The sequence below is a fragment of the Muscardinus avellanarius genome (assembly GCF_963383645.1).
Source record: "Muscardinus avellanarius genome assembly, chromosome: 9".
Lineage (NCBI taxonomy): Eukaryota > Metazoa > Chordata > Mammalia > Rodentia > Gliridae > Muscardinus > Muscardinus avellanarius.
Window position 1 is genome coordinate 99,693,456 of NC_137795.1, and position 23,745 is coordinate 99,717,200.

The window sequence follows — 23,745 nt, forward strand, 5'->3', positions numbered from 1 at the left end:
GGTCCCTGGAATCTGTTTATTTCTCCACTGTCCCTCATGACAGCAGCGTCCCACCTGTCCACCCAGGAGTCTGTCCAGGGCAAGTAAGAGGTGGGCCTGTGCTCTCCTGGTACCTCTGCTGAAAATGTCCTCACACCCCAAGCCTCTGATATCCCTAGACTGCCCCTCAGGGAGAGGTATGTCTTTTTTTTTTTTTTTTTTTTTTTTGTGGTACTGGGGGTGGAACCCAGGGGCCTTCTACCTCTGGGTTACACTCTCAGACCTATTTTTTTTTTTTTTTTTTTGCGGGTCTGGGGATGGAACCCAGGGGCATTTGACCTCCAAGCTACACCCCCTACCCTAGTTTTTATTCTTTATTTTGAAACTGGGTCTCACTGAGTTGCAGAGGGCCTCACTGAGTAGCTGAGGCTGTCCGCGAACCGCGATCCTCCAGGTCTCAGCCTCCCGAATGCTGGGATTACAAGCGTGCGCCACCACGCCCGGCTACTCTCAGACCTATTTTATATTTTATTTGGAAACAGGGTCTCTCTCTCTTCTAAGCCAGCTGAGGCTGGCTTCGAACCTGCACGATCCTCCTGTCTCAGCCTCCCAAGCACGGGGATTACAAGTGTGCGCCACCACGCCCGGCTCCAGGAGAGGCTTGTCTTTGACAAGGCCCCCTTTCTATTCTGACCTTTCTATTCTAACCTTTCCTTCCTTCCTTCCTTCCTTCCTTCCTTCCTTCCTTCCTTCCTTCCTCTCTCTCTCTCTCTCTCTCTCTCTCTCTCTCTCTCTTTCTTTCTTTCTTTCTTTCTTTCTTTCTTTCTTTCTTTCTTTCTTTCTTTTCTCCTGGGAATTGAACACAGGGGCATTCTACTTCCAAGCTACACCCCTAGACTGGATTTATTTTTTTGTGTGTGTATGTGTGTGGTACTGGGGATTGAACTCAGAGGTATTCTACCTCTGGGCTATATCCCCCAGACCAAATTTACTTCTTACTTGTAAACAGGGTCTTGCTAGGTTGCTGAGAGCCTCATTAAATTGCTGAGGCTGTCTTTGAACCTGCAATCATCCTGTCTGGGCTTCCCAAGTACTGAGATTACACGTGTGTGCCACCACGCCCAGCTCAACACTTTTTAATTAAACTAATTAATTTATTTGTTTGTTACTGGGATTAAACTCAGGGGCATTCTATCTCTGAGCTACACCTCTAGCCCTTTTAATTTTCTTTCTTTTTCTTGTGGTACTGGGGATGGAACCCAGAGTTATTCTACCTCCAAGCTACATCCCAGCCCTATTTTTTATTCTTTATTTTGAAACAGGGTCTCACTAAGTTGCAAAGGGCCTCACTAAGTAGCTGAGGCTGTCAGCAAAACCGTGATCTGCCTGTCTCAGCCTCCTGAATGCTGGGATTACAAGCGTGCGCCACCACGCCCGGCTCCTTTATATCTTTTTTTTTTTTTTGCCGTACTGGAGTTGGAATCCAGGGGCATTCTACCTCTGAGCTACACTCCCAGCCCTAGTGTTTATTCTTTATTTGAAACAGGGACTCACTGAGTTGCAGAGGGCCTCACTAAGTAGCTGAGGCTGGCTGTGAACCTCAACCCTCTTGTCTCAGCCTCCCAAGTGCTGGGATTACAACCATGCCCAATTTTTTTGTTTTAAAACAGGGTCTCACTAGGTTGTTCAAAGTCTCACTCTGTTGGGAAGGCTGGCCTTAAACCTGCGATCCTCCTGTTGTAGCCTCCCAGGTACTGGGATTCCAGGTGTGTGCCACCATGCCCAGCTTATTTTTTATTTTGAGACAGGATCTCACTGAGTCGTTGAGGGTCTCACTAAGGTGCTGAAGCTGGCCTTGAACTTGTGATCCTCCTGTCTCAGCCTCCCAAGTACTGGGATCTGACTCACTCTTATCTCGCAGGAGCTCGGCTTCCAATCCTGAGCAGTCACCTGCTCTACACGCTTCCAGCCCTGAAAACACACACACACACACACACACACACACACACACACACACACACACACACACACACGTGTCAGCAGAAACAGCCCAGAGTCGGTACCTGAGCTTGTCTGCGATGAAGATGACTCTCCTTTCCAGAAGCAGGGAGGCAAAAACACAGACCAGGTGGCGGACGCTGAGGGAGGAGAAGAGAGACTCGAAATCCACGTGCTCGAGCCGGGAGTCCAGCGGGCGGCACAGCTCGATCACCTGCCGGGGAACGGGAGCAGCTAAGAAGGCGGCCGCCCTTCAGCCGGCCTGTCCAGGCCCCTGGGCTCTGAGGTCCTCAGCAGGGGCAACCACTGGCGGGGGGAAAGGAAAGAAAAGACGAAACAAAGGGGATTGGGGAAGGGGGTTCGCGGGGTGGAGGGGCGAGCTCATCCAGCAGAAGGCAGCCTGGAGGGAGGTGCTGGACCCAAAGCCTCAGGAGGCGCCTCCTGTCCAGAACTGCCCTGTCTTTAGAGTCTGGCGGAGAATAGCTCTGCCTCCTGAGGGAACCTTACCTGAGGGGATCACAGGCGCGCGGAGTATGCCAAGACTGTATCCCCTAGAAGACATTTCTTCCTTTCTCTTAGTCTCCTTCCTTCCTTCCTTCCTTCCTTCCTTCCTTCCTTCCTTCCTTCCTTCATTTCTTTTCGGTACTGGGGATTAAATCCAGGTGCATTCTACCTCCAAGCTACACCCCCAGCCCTATTTTTTATTCTTTGAAACAGGGTCTCACTATGTTGCAGAGGGCCTCACTAGCTGAGGCTGGCTGCGAACCTGCGATCCTCCTGGCCCAGCCTCCCGAGTACTGGGATTACAAGAGTGTAATCCCACACCTGGCTTGCTTGCTTTCTCTTTCTTTTTCTCTCTGTGTGTGTGTGTGTGTGTGTGTGTGTGTGTGTGTGTGTGTGTGTGTTACTGGGGATTGAACCCAGGGGCATTCTACCTCCAAGCTATACCCCTAGCACTATTTATTTATTTAGTATTATTGGGGACTGAACCCAGGAGCATTCTACCTCTGAGCTACACTCCCAGCACTATTTTATTTTTATTTGGAAACAGAGTCTCACCAGGTTGATGAGAGTCTCACTACTTGCTAAGGCTGTCTTCAAACATGTGATCCTGTCTCAGCCTCCCAAGTACTGGGATTATAGGCATGTATCACCATGCCTGGCTTCTATTTTATTTATTTATTTATTTATTTATTTATTTATTTATTTTTATTTTATTTTATTTTCCAGTATTGCATATTAAACCCAGGGCATTCTACCTTAGAGCTATACTCACAGCCCCATTTTTTATTTGTTTATTTCTATTTTTTTATTTTTTGGTGGTACTGGGGATGGAACCCAGGGGCCTTCTAACTCCGGGCTACACTCCCAGACCTATTTTATATTTTATTTGGAAACAGGGTCTCTTAAGCCAGCTGAGGCTGGCTTCGAACCTGCGTGATCCTCCTGTCTCAGCCTCCCAAGCGCGGGGATTACAAGTGTGTGCCACCACGCCCGGCTCCATTTTTTATTTTGAAACAGGCTTTCACTAGGCTGCAGAGGGCTTAAGTTGCTGAGGCTAGTCTTGAACCTATAATCCTCCTGTGTCAGCCTCCCAAGTACTGGGATTACAGGCATGTGCCACCAATTCTGGCTCACAAATCAGCTTTTTATTTTTTATTTATTTTTATTTTTGGTACTGAGGGTTGAACCCAGGGGGATTCTACCTCTGAGCTATACCCTCAGCCCAGTTTTATTTCTTATTTGGAAACAGGGTTTCATTCGATTACTGACAGCCTGGCTAAGTTGCCAAGGGTGGCTTTGAACTTGTGATTCTCCTGTCTCAGTCTCCCAAGTACTGGGATTACAAGAGTAAGCCCCCATGCCTGGCTTATAAATCAGCTTTTTAAAGAGAAAAAAACAAAACAAAACATGGGGCTGGGAATGTAGCTCAGGGGTAGAGCACTTGCCTGGGATATGGAAAGCCCCGGGTTTAATCCCTAGCACGGCAAAAGTGTGTGTGTGTTTGTGTGTGTGTGAGAGAGAGAGCGCGCGCCAGGCGTGGTGGTGCACACTACAGCGTGCTCAAAGATAGAGCACTGGCCTAGCCTGCACAAAGCCTTGACTTTGAACTCTAGAACTTCCCCCCCCAAAAAAAAAAAAAAACTCAAAATACAATAAACAAAGCTGACTTCTTCATAGTGAGGAGGGCGGACTTTACTCTCAGCATGACACCCAGCAGGGCTCTACCCACGCTGGGCTCACCCACCCCAACCTGCTGCATCCCATGACCACGCCACTCACATCTGGACGGGATGGGATGGTTTTGGTTTCCCTGGCAACTGCTCTCTGTGCTAGGAAACGGGGTTATTCCAGAATCCCATCCTCATCCCTTCTTTGTCTCCTGCTTTCCCCAGGACCTCTGGAAGCAGAGATGGGGCTGGACGGGACCTTCATCTAAGGTCCACAGGGCCACACGAAAGAGATGGGAAGGATTAAAACAAAGTCCATCAAATCTCACCCTGGCCGAGGAAGGGACACGCCTCAAAGTCTAGGAGAAATAAAAACATAGTACCTGATTCTGTCTTTCCTGAGAACAATTCTGTTTTTAGAGTTACAGAGGTGAAGCAGACCCAAAAGGTGAAAGGTTCAAACAAGATTTCAGAGCGACTGTGACAGTAAGAGAGGCTAAGGGTGTCCAGTGACTCCCTGGGCCGCGAGGGCAGCAGCGGTGAGGTGCCCGGGCTCCCACGCAGCATGGCTGCTGGCCATTGCTCCTTGGGGCAGAACCAAGTGGAACCCACGCAGAGTGATCCGGGCCTGCCGGGGAGCGGGACAGATGCTACTACCTGTGCCCACTGAAAGCCGGCCCCTCTGGCCAGGGGCCTGCGCACGTGCTCCCCTGGGAGAGGCAAGGAGTCTGACGACTTACCTCAGTCCCTGAGCCTGGCAAGAAGTTCTTGACGACGATGGTTTTGCCCAGGGCTGGGAAGGGGGCCTCCATGACGCTTCTCATGAGGGGCTGTACCAGGGCAGGAGAGATACCGCGGCGTTTTTCCACCTCATCCAAAATCTGCAAGGATCAGGAGAGCAGCTGAGCTATTCAGAAGTCAGGGAACCAGGCACGGCACAGTCTACACGCAGTGGGCCTGCGCGGTGATTCAAGGATTACGGGGATCCTCCTGTCTCAGTTTCCCAAGTACTGGGATTACAGGTGTGTGTCACCATACCCAGCGAAAACTTAAGATACTGTAATGGTTTGTAGCCTTCTAAGAGGCAAAATACATGAACAGATATATGGTTTATCTGTGGAATTAAAATTTCATAGAAATTAACAATTAGGAGCCGGGCGTGGTGGCGCACGCTTGTAATCCTAGTGCTTGAGAGGCTGAGACAGGAGGATTGCACAGGTTCGAAGCCAGCCTCAGCTACTTAGTGAGGCTCTCAGCAACTTAGTGAGACCCTGTTTCCAAATAAAATATTAAAAAAACAGGTCTGGGAGTATAGCCCGGAGGTAGAAAGCCTCTGGGTTCAACCCCCAGTACCACCAAAATAAATAAATAAATAAATAAATAAATAATAAAAATAAAAATAAAAAAAGGGTTGGGGGTATAGCTCAGAGGTAGAATGGCCCTGGGTTCAATGCCCAGTGCCCCCCTCACACACACTGGTTACTTCTTCACACTCATTGAAATGGTTCTAATAAAAAGACAGATAATAAGCTGGGCATGGTGGCGCACGCTTGTAATCCAGGAGGATTGTGAGACAGGAGGATCGTGGTTCGAGGACAGCCTCAGCTACTACTTAGTGAGGCCTTTTGCAACTCAGTGAGAGCCTGTTTCAAGATAAAGAATAAAAATGAGGAGATAAAAAGGAAATAGGCAGATAGGGAAAAGGCCTTGGTAGAAAAAAGCTAATTTCCTGAGTTTCCTGAGGGGCCGACAAATGCCTGAAACTCCAAAGGCTCAGAGATAAGAAGGCCAGAGCTTCACAAGGCCATCCTGAGTTTCCTAATCAACAAACCCACCCAGCAAGTCTGGCATTCCTTAAAAGGAGACCCTTCAAAGAACTTGCAAATGTCCTATGCAAATTCTCCTTGGAATCTCAAAGTCACCCTAACCACAAAGGGACTTGCAAGCGGTCAGGCATTGGCCAGTCAGATGGCAAAAGGGGAGACTTTCCCGCTCGGGACCCCCTCCCCCTTTGGGGAGCTGTTCTCTTTCTCGCAGGTCATGTTGGCCCTGAGAGAAGGCAGAGTGCATCTGAGGGCACGTGGCTCGGGCGACTCTCGAGTAGTGACCTGAAGGCCTCTGCTGGACATCATGGCTGGCCAGGCCCCTAGGGGTGACCTGTACCTCTTTTCTGGCAGATCGCGTGGACTCTGGGAGAAAGTAGTTTGCAACTGATGGGCACTTGGCGACACTCGGGTAGTGACCCTGAAGGCAGCTACTGGACCCCGGAGTTCCGACAGCCCCTATGGGGTGTTCGGCCACTTTTCTCTATTCCCTTCTGGCAGATCGCGTGGACTCCGGAAGAAAGCAGCCTGCACCTGAAGGCAATTCGGCTTGGGCTACTCTCAAGTATTGTCCTGAAGGCAGCTGCTGGACCCAGAGTTCCAGCCCCTTTGGGGGTGTTCAGCCACCCTTGCCCCATTCCCTGCTGCTTCCAATAAACCTTTTACTCCCCTTTCTGAGGTCTGTGGGTGTCATTCTTCGCTCTCTGTAGACAAGAACTCGCGGGGGTTTTCTCGCAAGAAACCCCCGTTTCAAAAACAGGGCTGAGGGTGTAGCTCAAAGGTAGAATGTTCTGGGTTCCATCACCAGTACCGCAAAATAAATAATAATAATAATAATAAAAAAGATAATAAAGAGAGTTGACAAGAAAGTTGAGAAAATGTAATGCTCATACACTGCTGGTAGGAATGTAAAATAGTGAAGCTACTTTTGAAAACAGTTTAACAATTCCTCAAAAGGTTAAATTTACCATATGACCTAGCACTGAAAGCAGAAGAAATTTTTTTTTTTTTTTGGTGGTACTGGGGATGGAACCCAGAGGCTTTCTACCTCCGGGCTATACTCCCAGACCCAGTTTATATTTTATTTGGAAACAGAGTCTAAGTTGCTGAGAGCCTAAGTAGCTGAGGCTGGCTTTGAACCTGTGCGATCCTCCTGTCTCAGCCTCCTAAGCGTAAGGATTACAAGTGTTCACCATCATGCCTGGTAGCAAAAATTTAATATAGAATTACCATATGATCCAAATTCTTTTTTTTTTTTTTTTTTTGGTACTGGGGATTGAACCCAGGAACCTTCTATTTCTAAGCTACACTTCCAGCCCTATTTTATTTTTATTTTTGGTCTGGGTCTCACCAAGTTGTGGAGGGTCTCAATATGTAGATGAGGCTGTCCTTGAACCTGCGATCCTCCTGTCTTAGCCTCTCAAGTACTGGGATCACAGCTGTGCACCACCATGCCCAGCTTGCAATTCTACTTTTGGCTACTATTTCCAATATATTTGTAGCAGGACTTGAACAGGTATTTATTTGCATACCCATGTTTATAGCAGCAGAATTCATACTAGCCAAAAGGTAGAAACAACCCAAAGATACAGAATAACAAATAAATTGACAGATAAATGAATAAGCAATATGTGGTTTTCATTGTATCATATTTCATTATATATAGATTATAAATATGTATAAAATGAAATATTATCCAATTTTATTTATTTTTTGCTGGTCTGGGGATGGAACCCAGGGGCATTCTACCTCCGAGCTACACCCCCTGCCCTATTTTTTATCCTTTATTTTGAAACAGGGTCTCACTAAGTTGCGAAGGGCCTCACTAAGTAGCTGAGGCTGGGCGTGAATGATCCTCCGGTGCCAGCCTCCCCAGTGCTGGGATGACAAGCATGCGCCACCACGCCCGGAAATTATCCAACTTTAAAAGGAAGGTAATTCGGCCTGGCATGGTGGCGCACGCTTGTAATCCCCGCGCTTGGGAGGCAGAAACAGGAGGATCGCGCAGGTTCGAAGCCAGCCCCGAGCGCTGGCTTAGGAGACCCTGTTTCCAAATAAAAATGTAAAAATAGGTCTGGGAGTGTAGCCCGGAGGTAGAAGGGCTTCCAGGAACCCCAGTACCACCAAAAAAATAAATAAATAAAAAAAAAATAAATAAAATAAAATAAAATAAAAGGAAGGTAATTCTGACCCAGGCCTCCCATCAATTTACTTCCTTAACCAACAAAGACAAGACTGGAGGTGACCCGAGGGAGTAAGACCAGGAGCCAGGGGTGGAGCCAAGGCTGGGGCGCACTGGGGGGCAGCCCCAGGTCACTGGGGCCCTGCCTTTTCTGAGGTCCAAGTTCTCACCTTGGAAAAGAGGCTGAAGCATCCCAGGCGGCTCACAATGCAGTGCACCTCAGGGAGACGCTTCCCTTTGCCTCCAGGCTGTGGACAGAGAAACACCGGACAGCAGGAGTGAGCAGCCTCGGAGAAGGGTCAACCCAAGGGCTCTGGCTTTGTTTTTCTTTTTGTGGCGCTGGGGATCAAACCCAGGGGTGTTCTACCTCCAAGCTACGTCCCAGCTCTATTTTATTTTATTTATTTTTGCAGTACCAGGAATTGAACCCAGGGAAATTCTACCTCTGAGCTATACTCCCAGCCCTATCTTTTATTATTTTGAAACAGGGTATCCCTAAATTGTGGAGGGCCTCATTAAGTAGCTGAGGCTGGCCTTGAACCTGTGATCCTCCTATCTTAGCCTCCCAGATACTGGGATTACAAGTGTGCACTACCATGCTTGGCTTATTTTGTATTTTGGAACAGGGTCTCACTAAGTTGAAGAGGGCCTCACTAAGTTGCTGAGGCTGTGCTCTAACCTACAACCCTCCTTTCTCAGCCACCCAAGTAAGGAGATTACATGTGTGTGTCATCATGCACAGCTTAATTTTTGTTTTGAAATAGCTTCTCACTAGGTTGCTGAGGTTCAGCTGTGTTGCTGAGGCTGTTGTTGAAGCTATGATCCTCTTATCTCAGTCTCCAAGTCCTGGGATTATCAGCATGCACCACCAAGCCTGGCACTTGGTTCAATTTTTTTCAGCCTATTTCTGAGACTCGAATATATTCTCAGTGGATAAAGATTTACTACTTCAAAGGATTTTCCAAAAATGGGCCTTAAAAAGACAAGTTTGGCTGGGCAGAGTGGAGCAAGCTTGTAATTCCAGTATTTGGGAGGTAGAGACAGGAAGATCATGGCTTGGAGACCAGCCTCAGCTACTACTTAGTTGGGTTGGTGAGCGATTCTCGGACCCTTCAGTGAGGCCCTGTTTAAATTAGTGAGGCCCCGTGTAACTTAGTTGTACTAGTATTGGGAAGAGGTTTCAAAATGTATTAATGTACCAGTATTGGGAAAGATTTCCAATTTTGAAAATATATTGTTTGTACTAAAGAAAGCCAGGAGTGTCAGGGAGAAGGGCCTTTTTACATTTCTTTTTTTTTTTTTTTCTTTTTTTGGTGGTACTGGGGGTGAAACCCAGAGGCTTTCTACCTCCGGGCTATACTCCCAGACCTTTTTTTATATTTTATTTGGAAACAGGGTCTCACTAAGTTGCTGAGAGCCTCACTAAGTAGCTGAGGCTGGCTTGATTCGAACCCGTGTGATCCTCCTGTCTCAGCCTCCTAAGCGCAGGGATTACAAACCAGCGCCATCACCCCCCCCCCTGCCTTTTTACATTTCTAAAGAGAAGTAAAGAAAGCTAGGAGCCAGGAAAAGAACTCTTTACATTTCAAAAGAGAGACAAACTACCTCAAGGATGGGAGGAAATCCCAGATCCCTGATAAACCACTAACACATCTTGGGAGGGTAACAAAGGTGTGGAGGTCTGTGCCCCAGACAGCCCCCCCACCTCTGAGGGGCGGATCCTGCTGGGATGGAGACAGCAGGTGACTGGGCTACAGATAGGGCAGACATCTACATATCAAAGGATCTGCCACAGACTTGGTCAGGATAAGAACACTCAGCATGGGGGGGGGTTGGGTGTATTCACTTCAGTTGCCCCCCCCCAATGCCATTTTGGCAAGGGGCTGTAACTATCTTCTGTATTTCTATCTTTTAATAAACTTCTTTAAATCTTCAGCAAGAGACCGGGCTAATGTGTATTTATACTTAGCTCAGGACAAGAACCCGCAATTTTTCTGTTTTTCTGTTTGTGTGGTTGTGTTGGGGGAATTATTTCTCCCCTCATGCACTGAACATATTTCACCGTAACATTAGTGAGATCGTGTGTCAAAATAAAAAATTAAAAAGAAGGCTGGAAGACTGGGGGTGTAGCTCAGAGGTAGAATGACTCTGGGTTCAATGTTCAATTCCTAGTAACACACACACACACACACACACACACACACTAATAATAATAATAATAATAATAATCATAAAACAAAACAAAGCCAGGTGTAGTGGCACACATTTGTAATCCCAGGACTTGGGAGGCTAAGACAGTAGTGATAAGTTGGGTCCTGCACTTGTGTGACTTTGTGTCACATGACCTCTGCAGGGCAAGGGAGGGGCTGAAACCCCCACGAGAATTGGGCGTTCCCGCGAGTAAAACCCCCATCTCGTGAGATGCATGTCTTGAAAAGGAGAGCCCGCGTCCTCAAGCTTCGGACAGGCGCGCGGGCCCATGGTGCCTCGCCCTGATCCCCGGGAGAGTCGTGCCATTAAAACTTTACATGCCATGTGTACCGGACCTCTCTCGTGTTTTTCACACTCCGCCGTACTCACATTATTTTTTATTTTACTCGCATAATTTTTTATTTTACTTATCAAGTAGGATCACAGGTTTGCATCTAGCCTCGGCTACTTAGTGAGGCCCTGTACAACTTAGACCCTGTTTTAAAATAAAGAATAAAAAATAGGGCTGGGGATGTAGTTTGGAGGTAGAATGCCCCTAGGTTCAATCCCAGGTATCACACAAAAATAATAATAAAAGAAAAGAAAAGAATAAGCTGGGTGTGGTGATACATGCTTATAATCCCAGCATTTTGGAACTGAGACAGGAGGACTGCAGGTCGAGGACAGCTTCAGCAAGTAGTAAGACTCTTAGCAAACTAGTGAGACCCTGTTTCCAAGTAAAAATTAAAATTAGGGCTGGGAGATTAGCTTACAGGTAGAATGCCCCTGGGTTCTATCCCTAGTACCATACACAAAAATAAAATAAAATAAATAATAAAAGCCGGGCGTGGTGGTGCCAGGAGGATCATGGTTTGCAGAGAGCTTCAGCTACTTAGTGAGGCCCTTTGTAACTCAGTGAGACCCTGTTTCGAAATAAGGAATAAAAATAGGGCTGGGGGCCAGGCATGGTGGTGCACACTTGTAATCCCTGCGTTTGGGAGGCGGAGACAGGCAGATTGCGCAGGTTTGAAGCCAGCCTTGCTGGCTTAAGAGACCCTGTTTCTAAATAAGAATATTTAAAAAAAAAAAAAAAGGTTTGGGAGTGTAGCCCATAGGTAGAAGGGTTTCCAGGAATATCCCAGTACCACCAAAAAGAAAAAAAAATAGGGCTAGGGGTGTAGCTTGGAGATAGAATGCCTTTGGGTTCCATCCCCAGTATTGCAAAAAATAAGTAAGTAAATAAAAGAATAAAATAGGGCTGGGAGTGTAGCTCGGAGGTAGAATACCCCTGGGGTTCATCCTCAGTAACACACACACACACACACACACACACACACACACACACGCGCGCGCGCGCGCGCGCGCGCGCGCTCTAGTGAGGCATGGTAGCACATGCCTATAATCCTAGTATTTAGGATGCCGAGACAGTACTGCAGATTTGCAGCCAGGCTCCACAATTTAGTGAGATCCTGTTTCTAAATAATAAATAAAATAAGTCTGGGGATATAGCTCAGAGCTAGGATGCCCTGGGTTCGCTCCCCCAGTACATTACCCACTAACACAACACACACAAAGACAAGTTCTAAGATGGGCTTGGAGGTGGTACATGCCTGTAATCCCAGAACTTGGGAGGCTGAGATAGGATCACAAGTTTGAGACCAACATAAGCAAAAAATTGAGACTTGGCAACCTAGTGAGACCTGCTTCCAAATAAATAAATACATAAATAAGTAAATAAATAAGCAAGCAAATAAATACAAAATTTAAAAAGGGCTGGGGGTATAGCTAGCTCAGAGGTAGAATGCCCTTAGATTGAATCCCCAGTACCACACACACAAAGACACACACACACACACACACACACACACACACACACACAAGTTCTAAAATGTTTTGACGTGATCATTTCCTTGGAATAAGTTCTTGACTTTCAAAGGTGTATTCACCGGGTGCACACTTGTAATCCCAGCATTTGGGAGGCAGAGACTGGAGGACTGCGGTTCATGGACAGCCTCAACTACTACTTTTAGTGAGGCCCTTTGCAACTCAGTGAGACCCTGTTTCAAACTTAAAAAGGACTGAAAAATAGGGCTGGGGGTGTAGCTCAGAGGTAGAATGTTCCTGGGTTCCATCCTCAGTACCACACACACACAAAAAAGTGATTATTTCACAGGCGAGACTCTTGAATGATTTGAGCCTTCTCTCCTTTGCAACCATTCCAAATGTTCTCGCTAAGCAAAAAGTCTGTTCAGAGCCAGGCGTGGTGGCGCACGCTTGTAATCCCGCGCTTGGGAGGCTGAGACAGGAGGATCACGTAGGTTCGAAGCCAGCCTCAGCTACTTAGTGAGGCTCTCAGCAACTTAGTGAGACCCTGTTTCCAAATAAAATATAAAATAGGTCTGGGAATGTAGCCTGGAGGTAGAGAGCCTCTAGGTTCCAACCCCAGTACCAACAAAAAAAAAAGTCTGTTCAGTGTGATTTATTAGAAAGGATATTCGCCAGCGGGGCACGGTGGCACATGCTTATAAATCCAAATACTTGGGAGGCTGAGGCAGGACGACCACGGGTTCACAGCCAGCCAGCCTCAGCAATTTAGTGAGGTCCTCTACAACTTAGTAAGACCCTGTTTCAAAATAAAAAAAATAAAATAGGGCTGGGGATGTAGTTCAGAGGCAAAGTAATCCTGAGTTCAATCCTAGCAACACGCATACACACACCCAGAAAGGATATTTAATGGCTTAAGGAGAGAAAGGAAAGGTGGGTTTTTTGTTTGTTTGTTTGTTTGTTTGGTCCTGGGGCTTGCATCCAGAGGCATTCTACCTCCAAGCTACACCCTCAGTCTGATTTTATTTCTTATTTGGAAACAGGGTCTCAGTAAATTGCTGAGAGGCTCCTTAAGTTGCTGAGGCTGGCTTTGAACGGGCGATCCTCCTGTCTCAGCCTCCCAAATACTGGAACTATAAGCATGTGACACCACGCCGGGCTGAGAAAGGCCTTTAATTTAGGGGGGAAACAGAAGAGAAACATGTGCTCTCTGATGGAAACAGACATTACTTCCATCAGCCAGAGGAGCCCCCCACCCCACACCAATCTCTGTCTGGGCTCGAAACTACCTGGTTCAGCCTGCCAAGCCTCCTGCTCCTTCGTAGCAAATGGTGGAATGGTGAACACAGGGGACCAGGGGCCAAGCCGGCTCCCCACACTCTGGGGCTCAATGGAAAGCTGCACGCACTCACCAGCAATCTTCGGCAGTAGCCAAACCTTCTGCTCCCGTCTTCTCCAGTTAAGACGAATGAGAATGTTTCACTGCGGGTGGGAAAAAGCCAGCGTGTTACAGAGCTCAGCGCACCGAGGCAGGTGGTGGCCAGTGCGCTGGGGGACACACTGGAGAGGCTGTCGGAGGCCGCACCTCGCCCTGCGAGTCTATCTCTGCTGAGATGAGTCCCAGCTCCGAGGGAATGCCAGGGAGACAAGGGTTTCCATGGCACCTGTCCCAAGAGCAGGGGATTCTTTTTCAAGCTCAGTGCTCACATGACCCTACCACCTAAACTGGAGGACGGCTCAGGTCCTTTCTCAGGACTGGCCTGGGTGGCTGTCTCTAGGCACCATCCCTACAGAGCTACCCTGAGGCTTGGATCATCCTTAAAGTCTGTGGAGCCAATGTCGAGGGACTTGCATCCCTCCAGCACTTAGGATGTCCTCCGTTGCCAACTGCTGAAGCATCAGCTCAGAGATGCTGGCGTCCAAGGACACGGCTAAGCAGACACATACGCTGACCGTGATCTGCGGCAGGTACAAGAGATGTTTCAGGAGCTCTGAGCTGAGATGGGCGACAGGCGATCGTCCCTTCTTTTCCTAAACTGAGACTTTCCTTCCTGAGGCTTATGGCCCTGTCTCTAATTCTCGCCTTAGTCTTTGAGGGAGGGAAGGGGAGAAACCGCACATACCTGGTAAACTGCTGGACAGGCGCCCAGTCCTTGGCATCGGGGAAACAGAACTGGGGAATAGCCTTCAGCTGGTCTTCAGCCTCTCTCATGAACTTGAAAGACCTTTCCAGCTATGGGGAGAAAGGTGGGAGGGAGAAGGTTCCGGAATGACCTTGCCATGGGAGAGCGAGGCCGAGGATAACAAGGAGCAGGTCTCCCACCGTTCCACGGTGGTGGTGCCCCCAACTTCCTTTTGGGAAGGGTCGTGTATCAGGCTGTGGGGCCCTTCCCTGGGGCAGTTCCAGTCAGTCTTAGGAGGAAGTTAAGGTATTCTAATCAGTAAGGAAAAGCTGTTATGGCGCCCCCTTCCAAATGGGAGGCTCATTTGATCAGGCCACCACCCCCAGCACTTGTAGTCCATCCAGACCACAAACTTCCATCGCACCATGAAACTCAGCTAGTTTTAGAGAGTCACTAAGAGTGGAACTAGAAGAAAGCAGGACACCCTCCAGTGCGCCCTTCTGATTTCAGACATAAGAAAACGCACCCGAGCCGGGTGTGGTGGCGCACACTTGTAATCCCAGCATTTGGGAGGCTGAGACAGGAGGATCGCGGTTCACGGACAGCTACTTAGTGAGGCCCTTTGCAACTCAGTTAGACCCTGTTTCAAAATGAATAAATGTTTCAAAAATGAATAAAATAATAGGGCTGGGGGTGTCACTTGGAGGTAGAATGCCCTTGGGTTCCATCCCAAATACTGCCAAAAAAAAAAAAGAGAAAAAGAAAACGCACCCTGAGAACACCAGCAAGTCCCATCACACTACCAGGATCAGTGAGGAAGAAGATGATCCTCATCTTTGGACCGTTTCCTTCTTTATGCTAATCTAGTAATCAGAAATGTATCGGCTGGGCGTGGTGGCGCACACTTGAAATCCCAGCATTTGTGAGGCCGAGACAGGAGGATCTTGGTTCCTGGACAGCCTCAGCTACTTAGTGAGGCCCTTTGCAACTCAGTGAGGCCCTGTTTCAAAGTAAAGAACACAAAATAGGGCTGGGGTCTAGCTCGAAGGCAGAATGAATGTCCCTAGCCAGGTGTGGTGGTGCACACTTGTAATCCCAGCATTCGGGAGGCTGAGACCAGAGGATGGTGGTTCGTGGACAGCCTCAGCTACTTAGTGAGGCCCTCCGCAACTTAGTGAGAACCTGTTTCAAAACAAAGAATAAAAAATAGGGCAGGGGGTGTAGCTCAGAGGTTGAATTCCCCTGGGTTCCATTCCCAGACCTGTTAAAAAAAAAAAAGAATGCCCCTGGGTTACACACACACACACACACACACACACACACACACACACACACACAGTATCTGATACACCGGAGGCTGGATAAAAATGATCTTGTTAAGGAACAAGATGAATTACAGGCTGATTTATAAATTATATTTTCTTTCCGGAATCTAGCCTTTTCTGGTTTGGGGATTTTGTGGTGCTAGGGATTGAATTCAGGTCACATGCTAGGCAAGTACTCTACCATGAACCACACCACCAGATGTGTTTGTATTTCATTTATTTATGTGTGGTGTGGGAATTGAACCCAAGGGGAGTCTGTGGCTGAGCTACACCCCCAGGCTGTCTTTTTTTTGGGACGGTCCTCACTAAGTTGCCGAGGGTGTCGTTCAGTTGAGGCTGGCCGGTAGCGAGGTTACAGGAGGCCCTCGCGCCTGGCTATGCGTGGTTCTAAACTGGGTTGCAAGACGATCTGGCCTCTCTCGCTGCAGCGCCTGGGCATGCCCAAGGCAGCGGGGTGTCAGGGTCGCTCCTGAGTGTATGGGTCTGGAGGAAGATCGGTAGGTGCCAGTGGGGCTGTGTCTGTGGCTTCCTTCTGCTTTCTGCACTGCTCCCCCAAACTCCAGGCCCGTCCTGCCTGCTGTGCTGGCCTGCGGAGGGAGGGCAGGCCTGGCAGGAGCCGCATTAGGCTTGGGAGGGATGGCAAAGGAGCCCGGGCCAGGCCAGGCGCCAGCTCCCGCCTCTCCTCCCGCCAAGGCACCGGTCTGCATGAAGGCCGTCCTATTTCCTTTTCTTTTGAATGCTTCTCTTATGACCTCCGTCAGAGCAGAAGCTCCTTGAGGTCAGCAAACCCATTGGTTCATCTTGGCAATCCCTCAGACCCCAGAAAAGAAAGTTCCCCCCCAAGTAAGGGACTGACCTCAGGGAGTTATGCTAGCTAGAATGTCAGTCGTCGAGAATTCTGGCTGGCCATGGCGGCTCACACCTGTACTCCCAGTACTTGGGAGGCTGAACAAGAGGATGGCAGCAGGAGGATGGCAGGTTCGAGGCCAGCCTCAGCAAGTCCTGAGATTCTCATCAACCTAGCAAGACCCTGCTTCTAAATAAAAAAATAAAAGAGGGCTGGGGGTGTAGCTTGGAAGTAGAATCGCCCTTCGGTTCCATCCCAAGCACCACACACACACACACACACACACACACACACATAAAATAAGTAAATTCAGGTTGAAGTGAATTAGGATATGGTAGAATCTCTACTGAAGTCAAAGACTAGAATAATTTATATATGAAATGTGAAAGCCAAGCATAATTTCTAAATGGTTTGGCCATGTCACTGTAGACTTTATATTTATTTATTTATTTATTATTTATTATTTTGCGGTACTGGGGATGGAACCGAAGGGCATTGTACCTCCAAGCTACACACCCACCCTAGTTTTTAGTCTTTTTATTTCATTTTATTTTATTTTTTTGCAGTACTGGGGATGGAACCCAGAGGCATTTTACCTCCAAGCTGCACCCCTGCCCCACTTTTTATTCTTCATTTTGAAACAGGGTTCACTGAGTTGCAGAGGGCCTCGCTAAGTGGCTGAGGCTGTCCACAAACCGCGATCCTCATCTTAGCCTCCCAAGTGCTGGGATTACAAGCGTGCACCACCACGCCTGGCTAGTCTTTTTATTTTTGAAGCAGGGTCTCACTGAGTTGCAGAGGGCCTCGCTAAGTAGCTGAGGCTGTCTGTGAACCTCGGTCCTCCGGTCTCCGCCTTCCAAATGCTGGGATTACAAGCGGACGCCACTACACCTGGTGTGCTGTAGGCTTTATTAAGTGCCATTCTCTTTAGGTGCAATGCTTTAATAGCCAGGGAAGCCGAGTCCACCTTTGTGTGGCATGACAGAACACTCCTGCAGGCGCGCTTTGGAGGCCCCAGCACACCGCACACAGCCTAGACACCAGGGTGCTGCTGCGGAGGGAGCCGTGTGGCCTGACAAGAAAAAGCGAGGACAAGTTAGAAAGAGATGCGCGGGCCAGGTGAGGATGGCACATGGCCGGGTGAGGACGGCACATGGCTCAGAGTGCTCCGCAGAGGGCCCACAGGGGCAAAAAAATAGTTTTGCTCCTTGCTGATTCTTTGAATCTGTCCTTCCTAGAACCTTGGGCATATCCAGTAGCCGGTTTATCTATTTTTCATCTGAGAGACCAGGCTCTGGACCCAGGCTCCTTCAGACTCGCCCGCCTCCCCGAATCCGCGTCCCTTGCCGCGGCCGGCGCCTGGCCTCCCTGTACCTTCAGAGGGAACTGCTGGGTAAGCTCTGGCACGTAGGCAGCCCCGGCCTGCTTCTTGTGCAAAGAAACCACCACAAAGTACTCAAAGAGCTGCCTCCCCTGGTACTCCAGGAGCTCCCGGTCCAGCGGAGGGCACCGCGGGGCCTGCTTCAGGCGGGACTTCACGTTGACCAGGCGCTGGCTGTGAGCTGCGGGCAGAGACAGGCCTGAGAGGGCTCACTTGCCAGCGTGGATGCACCGACCCCACGGCTTATGGAACTCCCAGCGCTAGTGTCTTTTCTAATCTCGAGTGTTTCCACAGTTAACAAAACTCTTTGGGACCCTTGCCAGCCTCCGGGAGGAGCAGTGGTATCACACCCATGGGTTGAGAGCGGGAGCCTGGGAGTGCAGGACTGAGCCAGGGTTCCGCTGGCGGCTGCAGAGGCTGGAGAAGCCTCTCCTCCCCGCATCTTTGGGATGGAGGCACTGACTCCCCCCCACCCTTGTTTCTTTGGGATGGAGGCACTGACTCCTCCTCCCCCCTCCCTTGTTTCTGTTTTGTGTGATGTGATAAAATCCAGGCCATCACTCTTTCAGAGCTGTGAGTTCTGTAAACATCCTGTGCGGCCCATCTGGCAGAGACCTAACTGGAAACTCCCACCACCTCCACTCCACGCCAGTTCTTCTTTTTTTTTTTTTTGGCAGTACTAGGAATGGAACCCGGGGGTATTCTACCTCCAAGCCACACCCCAGCCCTATTTTTTATTCTTTTTTTATTTTTATTTTTTTGCGGGTCTGGGGATGGAACCCAGGGGCATTTGACCTCCAAACTACATCCCCTGCCATATTTTTTATTCTTTATTTTGAACCAGGGTCTCATTAAGTTGCGGAGGGCCTCACTAAGTAGCTGAGGCTGTCCATGAACTTGATCCTCTGGTCTCAGCCTCCTGAATGCTGGGATTACAAAAGTGTGCCACCACGCCCAGCTTTATTCTTTATTTTGAAACAAGGTCTCACTGAGTTGCAAAGGGCCTAAGTAGCTGAGGCTGTCCCCAAACTACGATGCTCCTGTCTCAGCCTCCCAGATGCTGGGATGACAAGCGTGCGCCACCACGCCCGGCTTCCACTGCCAGTCCTATGCAATGAAATGCATCGCCCCTGGGGCCGGGAGCAGCTGGTGACAAGGTGGAGGAGACGGGCCCAGTGAGTGGATGGGTCCTCACCTCACTCAGCCTTGCTGTCTCTAGCTTCTCTGAGGGCTCTGAGAAATCTCCCCAAACCCACTAGCCAAATGTTAGACCCGCAGAGAGCCCTGATTTCCACAACTCCATCTGACACAGGAGAACCACGAGGGCCTGGTCGGGCTGGGCAGCGGCACTGTCCCTGGCCCCCTGCCACGCTGTGGGCCCCGCTTGCTTTTAGGAACTCAGGCCTTGCCAGGGCCGAGGATGTCCCTGGGCACGGTGAGGGTGTCCCTTACGCTGGGGGGGGGGGCGCCTCTGCAGCTCTCAGGTCCCCTGGGTGGGTGCCCCGGGACGGCGCTTCTCACCTCTCAGCTTCTCCTCCGTGTCACTGTCGGACTCGCTGTTCTCATCCGTCACTAGAACAGAGTCAAAGAGGGAAGCTGCAGACGGGAGGCCTTCCTCCTCCTCCTCCTCCTCCTCCTCCTCTTCTTCTTCTTCTTCTTTTTTTTTTTTTTTTTGGTACTGGGGATGGAACCCAGGGGCATTCTACTCCGAGCTACACCCCCGGCCTGATTTTTTATTCTTTTTTTTTTTTTTTCTTTTTGCAGGTCTGGGGATGGAACCTGGAGGCATTCGACCTCTGAGCTACACCTCTGCCCTTTTTTTATTCTTTATTTTGAAACAGGGTCTCAATGAGTTGCAAAGGGCCTCACTTAGTAGCTGAGGCTGTCCGCAAACCGCGATCCTCTTAGCCTCACAAGTACTAAGAATATAAGCATGTACCACCACACCCAGCTATATGTGAGTTCTTTTTTTGTGTTTTTTTGTGGTACTGGGCATGGAATTCAGGGATATTCTACCTCTGAGCTATACCCCCAGCTCTATTTTTTATTCTTTATTTTGAAATAGGGTCTCTTTGAGTTGCAAAGAGCCTCACTAAGTAGCTGAGGCTGTCCTCGAACTGTGATCCTCCTGTCTCAGCCTCCCAAATGCTAGGATTACAAGCAAGCGCCTCCGCACCGGTCTACATGTGAGTTCTTCTAACACAGGAAATGAACACCAAATTTCTAGTACAGAGTAGGTGATGTGTCATTCATTTATTTATTTGTGGTAATAGGGATTCAACCTTGGGGGGCATTCTATCTCACAGCTGTACCCCTATGTTTTTTAAAAAAATTCTCATTTTGAAACAGGAACTCACAAAATTGTTGAGGGTCTCACTAAGTTGAACTTACGATCCTCCTGGGATACAGGTGTGAGCCATCACACCTGGATTGATTTGTCATCTACTTAAGTGTAGAAGACAAACTGTCCAACTTAACCTATTTCCGAACTAATCTGGCTTTAAATAAGATGGCTCCTAGCCAGGTGTGGTGGTACACCTGTAATCGCAGTACTTGGGAGGCTGAGACTGGCAGGCTTGAGGACAGCCTCTGCAGATAAGCAACCTGGTGAAAGCCTGTTTCAAAACGAAAAATAAATATAAAATATTACAGCAAGAAGCCAGGTGTGGTGGCGCACACTTGTAATCCCTGCATTTGGGAGGCTGAGACAAGGAGGACTGTGGTTCGCGGACAACCTCAGCTACTTAGTGAAGCCCTTTGCAATTCAGTGAGACTCTGTTTCAAAATAAAGAATAAAAAAACAGGGCTGGGGGTGAGCTTGGAGGTAGAATGCCCCTGGGTTCCATCCCCAGTACCGCAAGAAAAAAAAACCACAAGAGATGCTGGTCCTTCCCGAGGACCATTATCTCAGCCTCCCCAGCACGTACCCCAGGCTGAGCTCCGGGCTCTGACTATCCAGGGACAGCAGCAGACACTTCCAGAACACCAGCATCCCCCTCCCTGTGAGCCACCCAGACGCACAGAAGCAGCGTCCAGCGAGAGCCGGTCCCTGGCGAGGGGGAAGCCCCACCTTTTCCCGAGCTGCGACGGGGGAGCCCCACCTTTTCCCGAGCTGCGACGGGGGAGCCCCACCTTTTCCCGAGCTGCTCTCCGTGGACTGCGACAGTCTCTTCACTCTTTTCTTTCCTCGCCGGGCCTCATAAATGGCGTTGATTCGCAACACCAGCTGCCAGACACAGGAGAAGCCAGGGTTAGCAGCCCTCCCCAGAGCAGCTGGCTTCCTCTTCTCTGCCGACCAAGGGGAGAGGGCCAGGGAGGGGGGCGCGTGTCTCCCGCAGCCTCATTCTGCCCCAGGGGACTGTGACGACCACCATGTGTGGGTGCCGGGCTCTAATGTGTCCAGGGAGACACACAGGGACACAATTCCAGGGGCTCACGCTGTGATGGTACTCTCTCCCTCTGATGCTGCAGTGTCACTGTGGCTTGGGAAGAAACTTTGTTCCCCAAACAAGAAAAGGGACAGGAAAAAAAAAAAAAAAAAAGACCAGTTTCCAAGCAGGGCCTCTTTGGTGGGTACCATTTCCAAAGAATCTGGGCGGCCCTGAGCGGGGCGGGAATGGGCGGAGGAGCGGCTCCCGAGTCCCAGTCGGGACCTGCATGAAATGGAGACCTGCCTGGTGCACACCATCCTGTCCATGGGGGAACACCTGCACCGACCTCTCCTCCGTGTGTTCCTAGAGTAGCACACGGGCAGTGCAAAAGTGCACTCGGATACTCAAGCGTGTGTTACATTTCACAGCTCTGAGATGGCCACGTGGCCCAGATGTGGTCCTGGGGATTGAACCCAGGGGCATTCTACCTCCATGCCATCTCCCCAGCCCTATTTTAGTTTTTATTTTGAAGCAGGGTCTCGCTAAGTTGTTGAAGGCCTCGCTAAGCTGCTGAGGTTGACCTGGAACCTGTAATCTTCTTGTCCCAGCCTCCCAAGTACTGGGATTACAGGTGCGTACTACCACGCTCAGCCCAACTAGCAAATTTCAAGTGAGATGCCTTAGTAAACTGACTTCTTAGAATTCTTTGGTGCCCTGGGAAGAGCAAGCGCGATGGCTGGGCAAAGTTCCCAGGGGAGCGCAGTGGATGAGCGTAGCGTTGACCCCTGCCAACCTCCACGCTGGGGACCAGCTCCCTAGAATGGCTCGGCAGCTCCTCTCTCTCCGCCTGTCCCTATTTTGGCTGAGCCTGGTGCCTGGGCACATAGGTGGGCACTCACTGGACCACTGTGCCCGGCTGGCGCTCTCCTCCAACCTGGCCTGGCCCTTCCCTTCCACCCATGCGCTGTCCTGGCCCACTGCCTCCAACCTGACTTCAAGGAGGCCTCGTCCACAGCTACTGAACTCCCAGCGATGGCTGATCACATTTGCTCGCGCCCAGCATCTCCTTCCGCTCTCCCAACCCTCAACTGGCCTTTTTTCTTCCTTTCATGTGTTCTGACCATTGGCTTAATATTAATGCCAACCCCACTTGCTATGAAAGCACACTCTGTATAAATGAGTGGTTGGCATTATTCATGGTAGCCAAAGAGCGGAAACAAGCTGAGTGCCCACTGAGAGCTGAATGAAGAAACAAAACATGGCATATGTATACAATGGAGTGGCATTCAGCCTGAGAAGAGAGGAGAGAGGAGAGCAGAGGGCGTGGTGGCACGCGCCTGGAATCCCAGTACCTGGGAGGCGGAGACAGGAGGCTCAGAGGCCCAGGATACCCTGAGCATCTTAGCCAGGCCCTCAGCAATAGAGCAAGACCTTGTTTCAAAAAATAAAATAAAACAAAATAAAATAAAATAGCAGGGAATGGTGGTGCATGCTTGTAATTCCAGTTCTTAGGAGGCTGAGACAGGAGGATCGCAGGTTCTAGGACAGCCGCAGCAAGTAGTGAGGTTCTCATCAACTTAGCAAGACCCTGTTTCAAAATAAAAATAAAACAGGGCTGGGGAATAAATAGCTCGAAGGCAGAATGACCCTGGGCTCAATCCCAGTAGAAAAGAAGGAGGAGAAGGAAAGGAAGGAGGAGGAGAAAGAAGGGAAGGTGGAGGAAAGAGAAAGGAAAGAAATTTTAATAGAGGCTACAATATGGACAGAGAATATGGTGCTAAATAAAATCAGCGGAGCCGGGTGTGGTGGGCGCCTGTAATCCTAGTACCTGGGAGGCCGAGACAGGAGGCTTGCAGCTTCTAGGACCGTCTTAGCAGTGTAACGTGTAGCTCAGAGGTAGAATGCTCCTGGGTTCAATCCCCAGGACAGGAAGGAAGGAAGGAAGGAAGGGAAAAAAGAAGGAAGGGTTTCTTTGAAGAACTAAATACTTCTTTATAGTAAACAGCTTTATCACGCTTTAATTTTTTTTTTTTTTTTAATGGTGCTGGGGGTGGAACCCAGGGGCTTTCTTCCTCTGGGCTATACTTCCAGACCTATATTTTTTTCTTTTTTTTGAGGGTCGGGATGGAACCCAGGGATATTTGACCTCCAAGCTACACCCCCGTCCTATTTTTTATTCTTTAATTTGAAACAGGGTCTCACTGAGTTGCAAAGCACCTCACTAAATAGCTGAGGCTGTCTGTGAATTGTGATCCTCCGGTCTCAGCCTCCTGAATGCTGGGATTGCAAGTGTACGCCATCATGCCTGGCTCCCAGACCTATTTTATAGTTTATTTGGAAAGAGGGTCTCACTAAGTTTCTGAGAGTCTCACTAAGTAGCTGAGGCTGGCTTCGAACCTGTGCGATCCTCCTGTCTCAGCCTCCCAAGCACGGGGATTACAACCTAGGGGTGTTCTGCCCCCAAGCTACACCCCTAGCCCTTTCCAATTGATGCCAGCTGGAGGTCTACTCCGAAGGCTGCTGCAGCTGTT

The 23,745-nt window shown here is 49.4% G+C and overlaps 1 protein-coding gene across 1 annotated transcript in view; it reads right to left on the reverse strand.

Moving 5' to 3' along the window:
• Positions 1-23,745, reverse strand: part of DENND2A (DENN domain containing 2A) — a gene marked incomplete at both ends in the record, with an annotated part of 65,685 nt that overhangs the window by 14,267 nt on the left and 27,673 nt on the right. Inside the window, 8 exon segments of the mRNA XM_080701246.1 lie at positions 2,043-2,191; positions 4,889-5,029; positions 8,324-8,401; positions 13,580-13,649; positions 14,291-14,400; positions 17,837-18,024; positions 19,365-19,415; positions 20,976-21,069. Of these exon segments, the coding sequence (XP_080557372.1) occupies positions 2,043-2,191; positions 4,889-5,029; positions 8,324-8,401; positions 13,580-13,649; positions 14,291-14,400; positions 17,837-18,024; positions 19,365-19,415; positions 20,976-21,069 (881 nt within the window).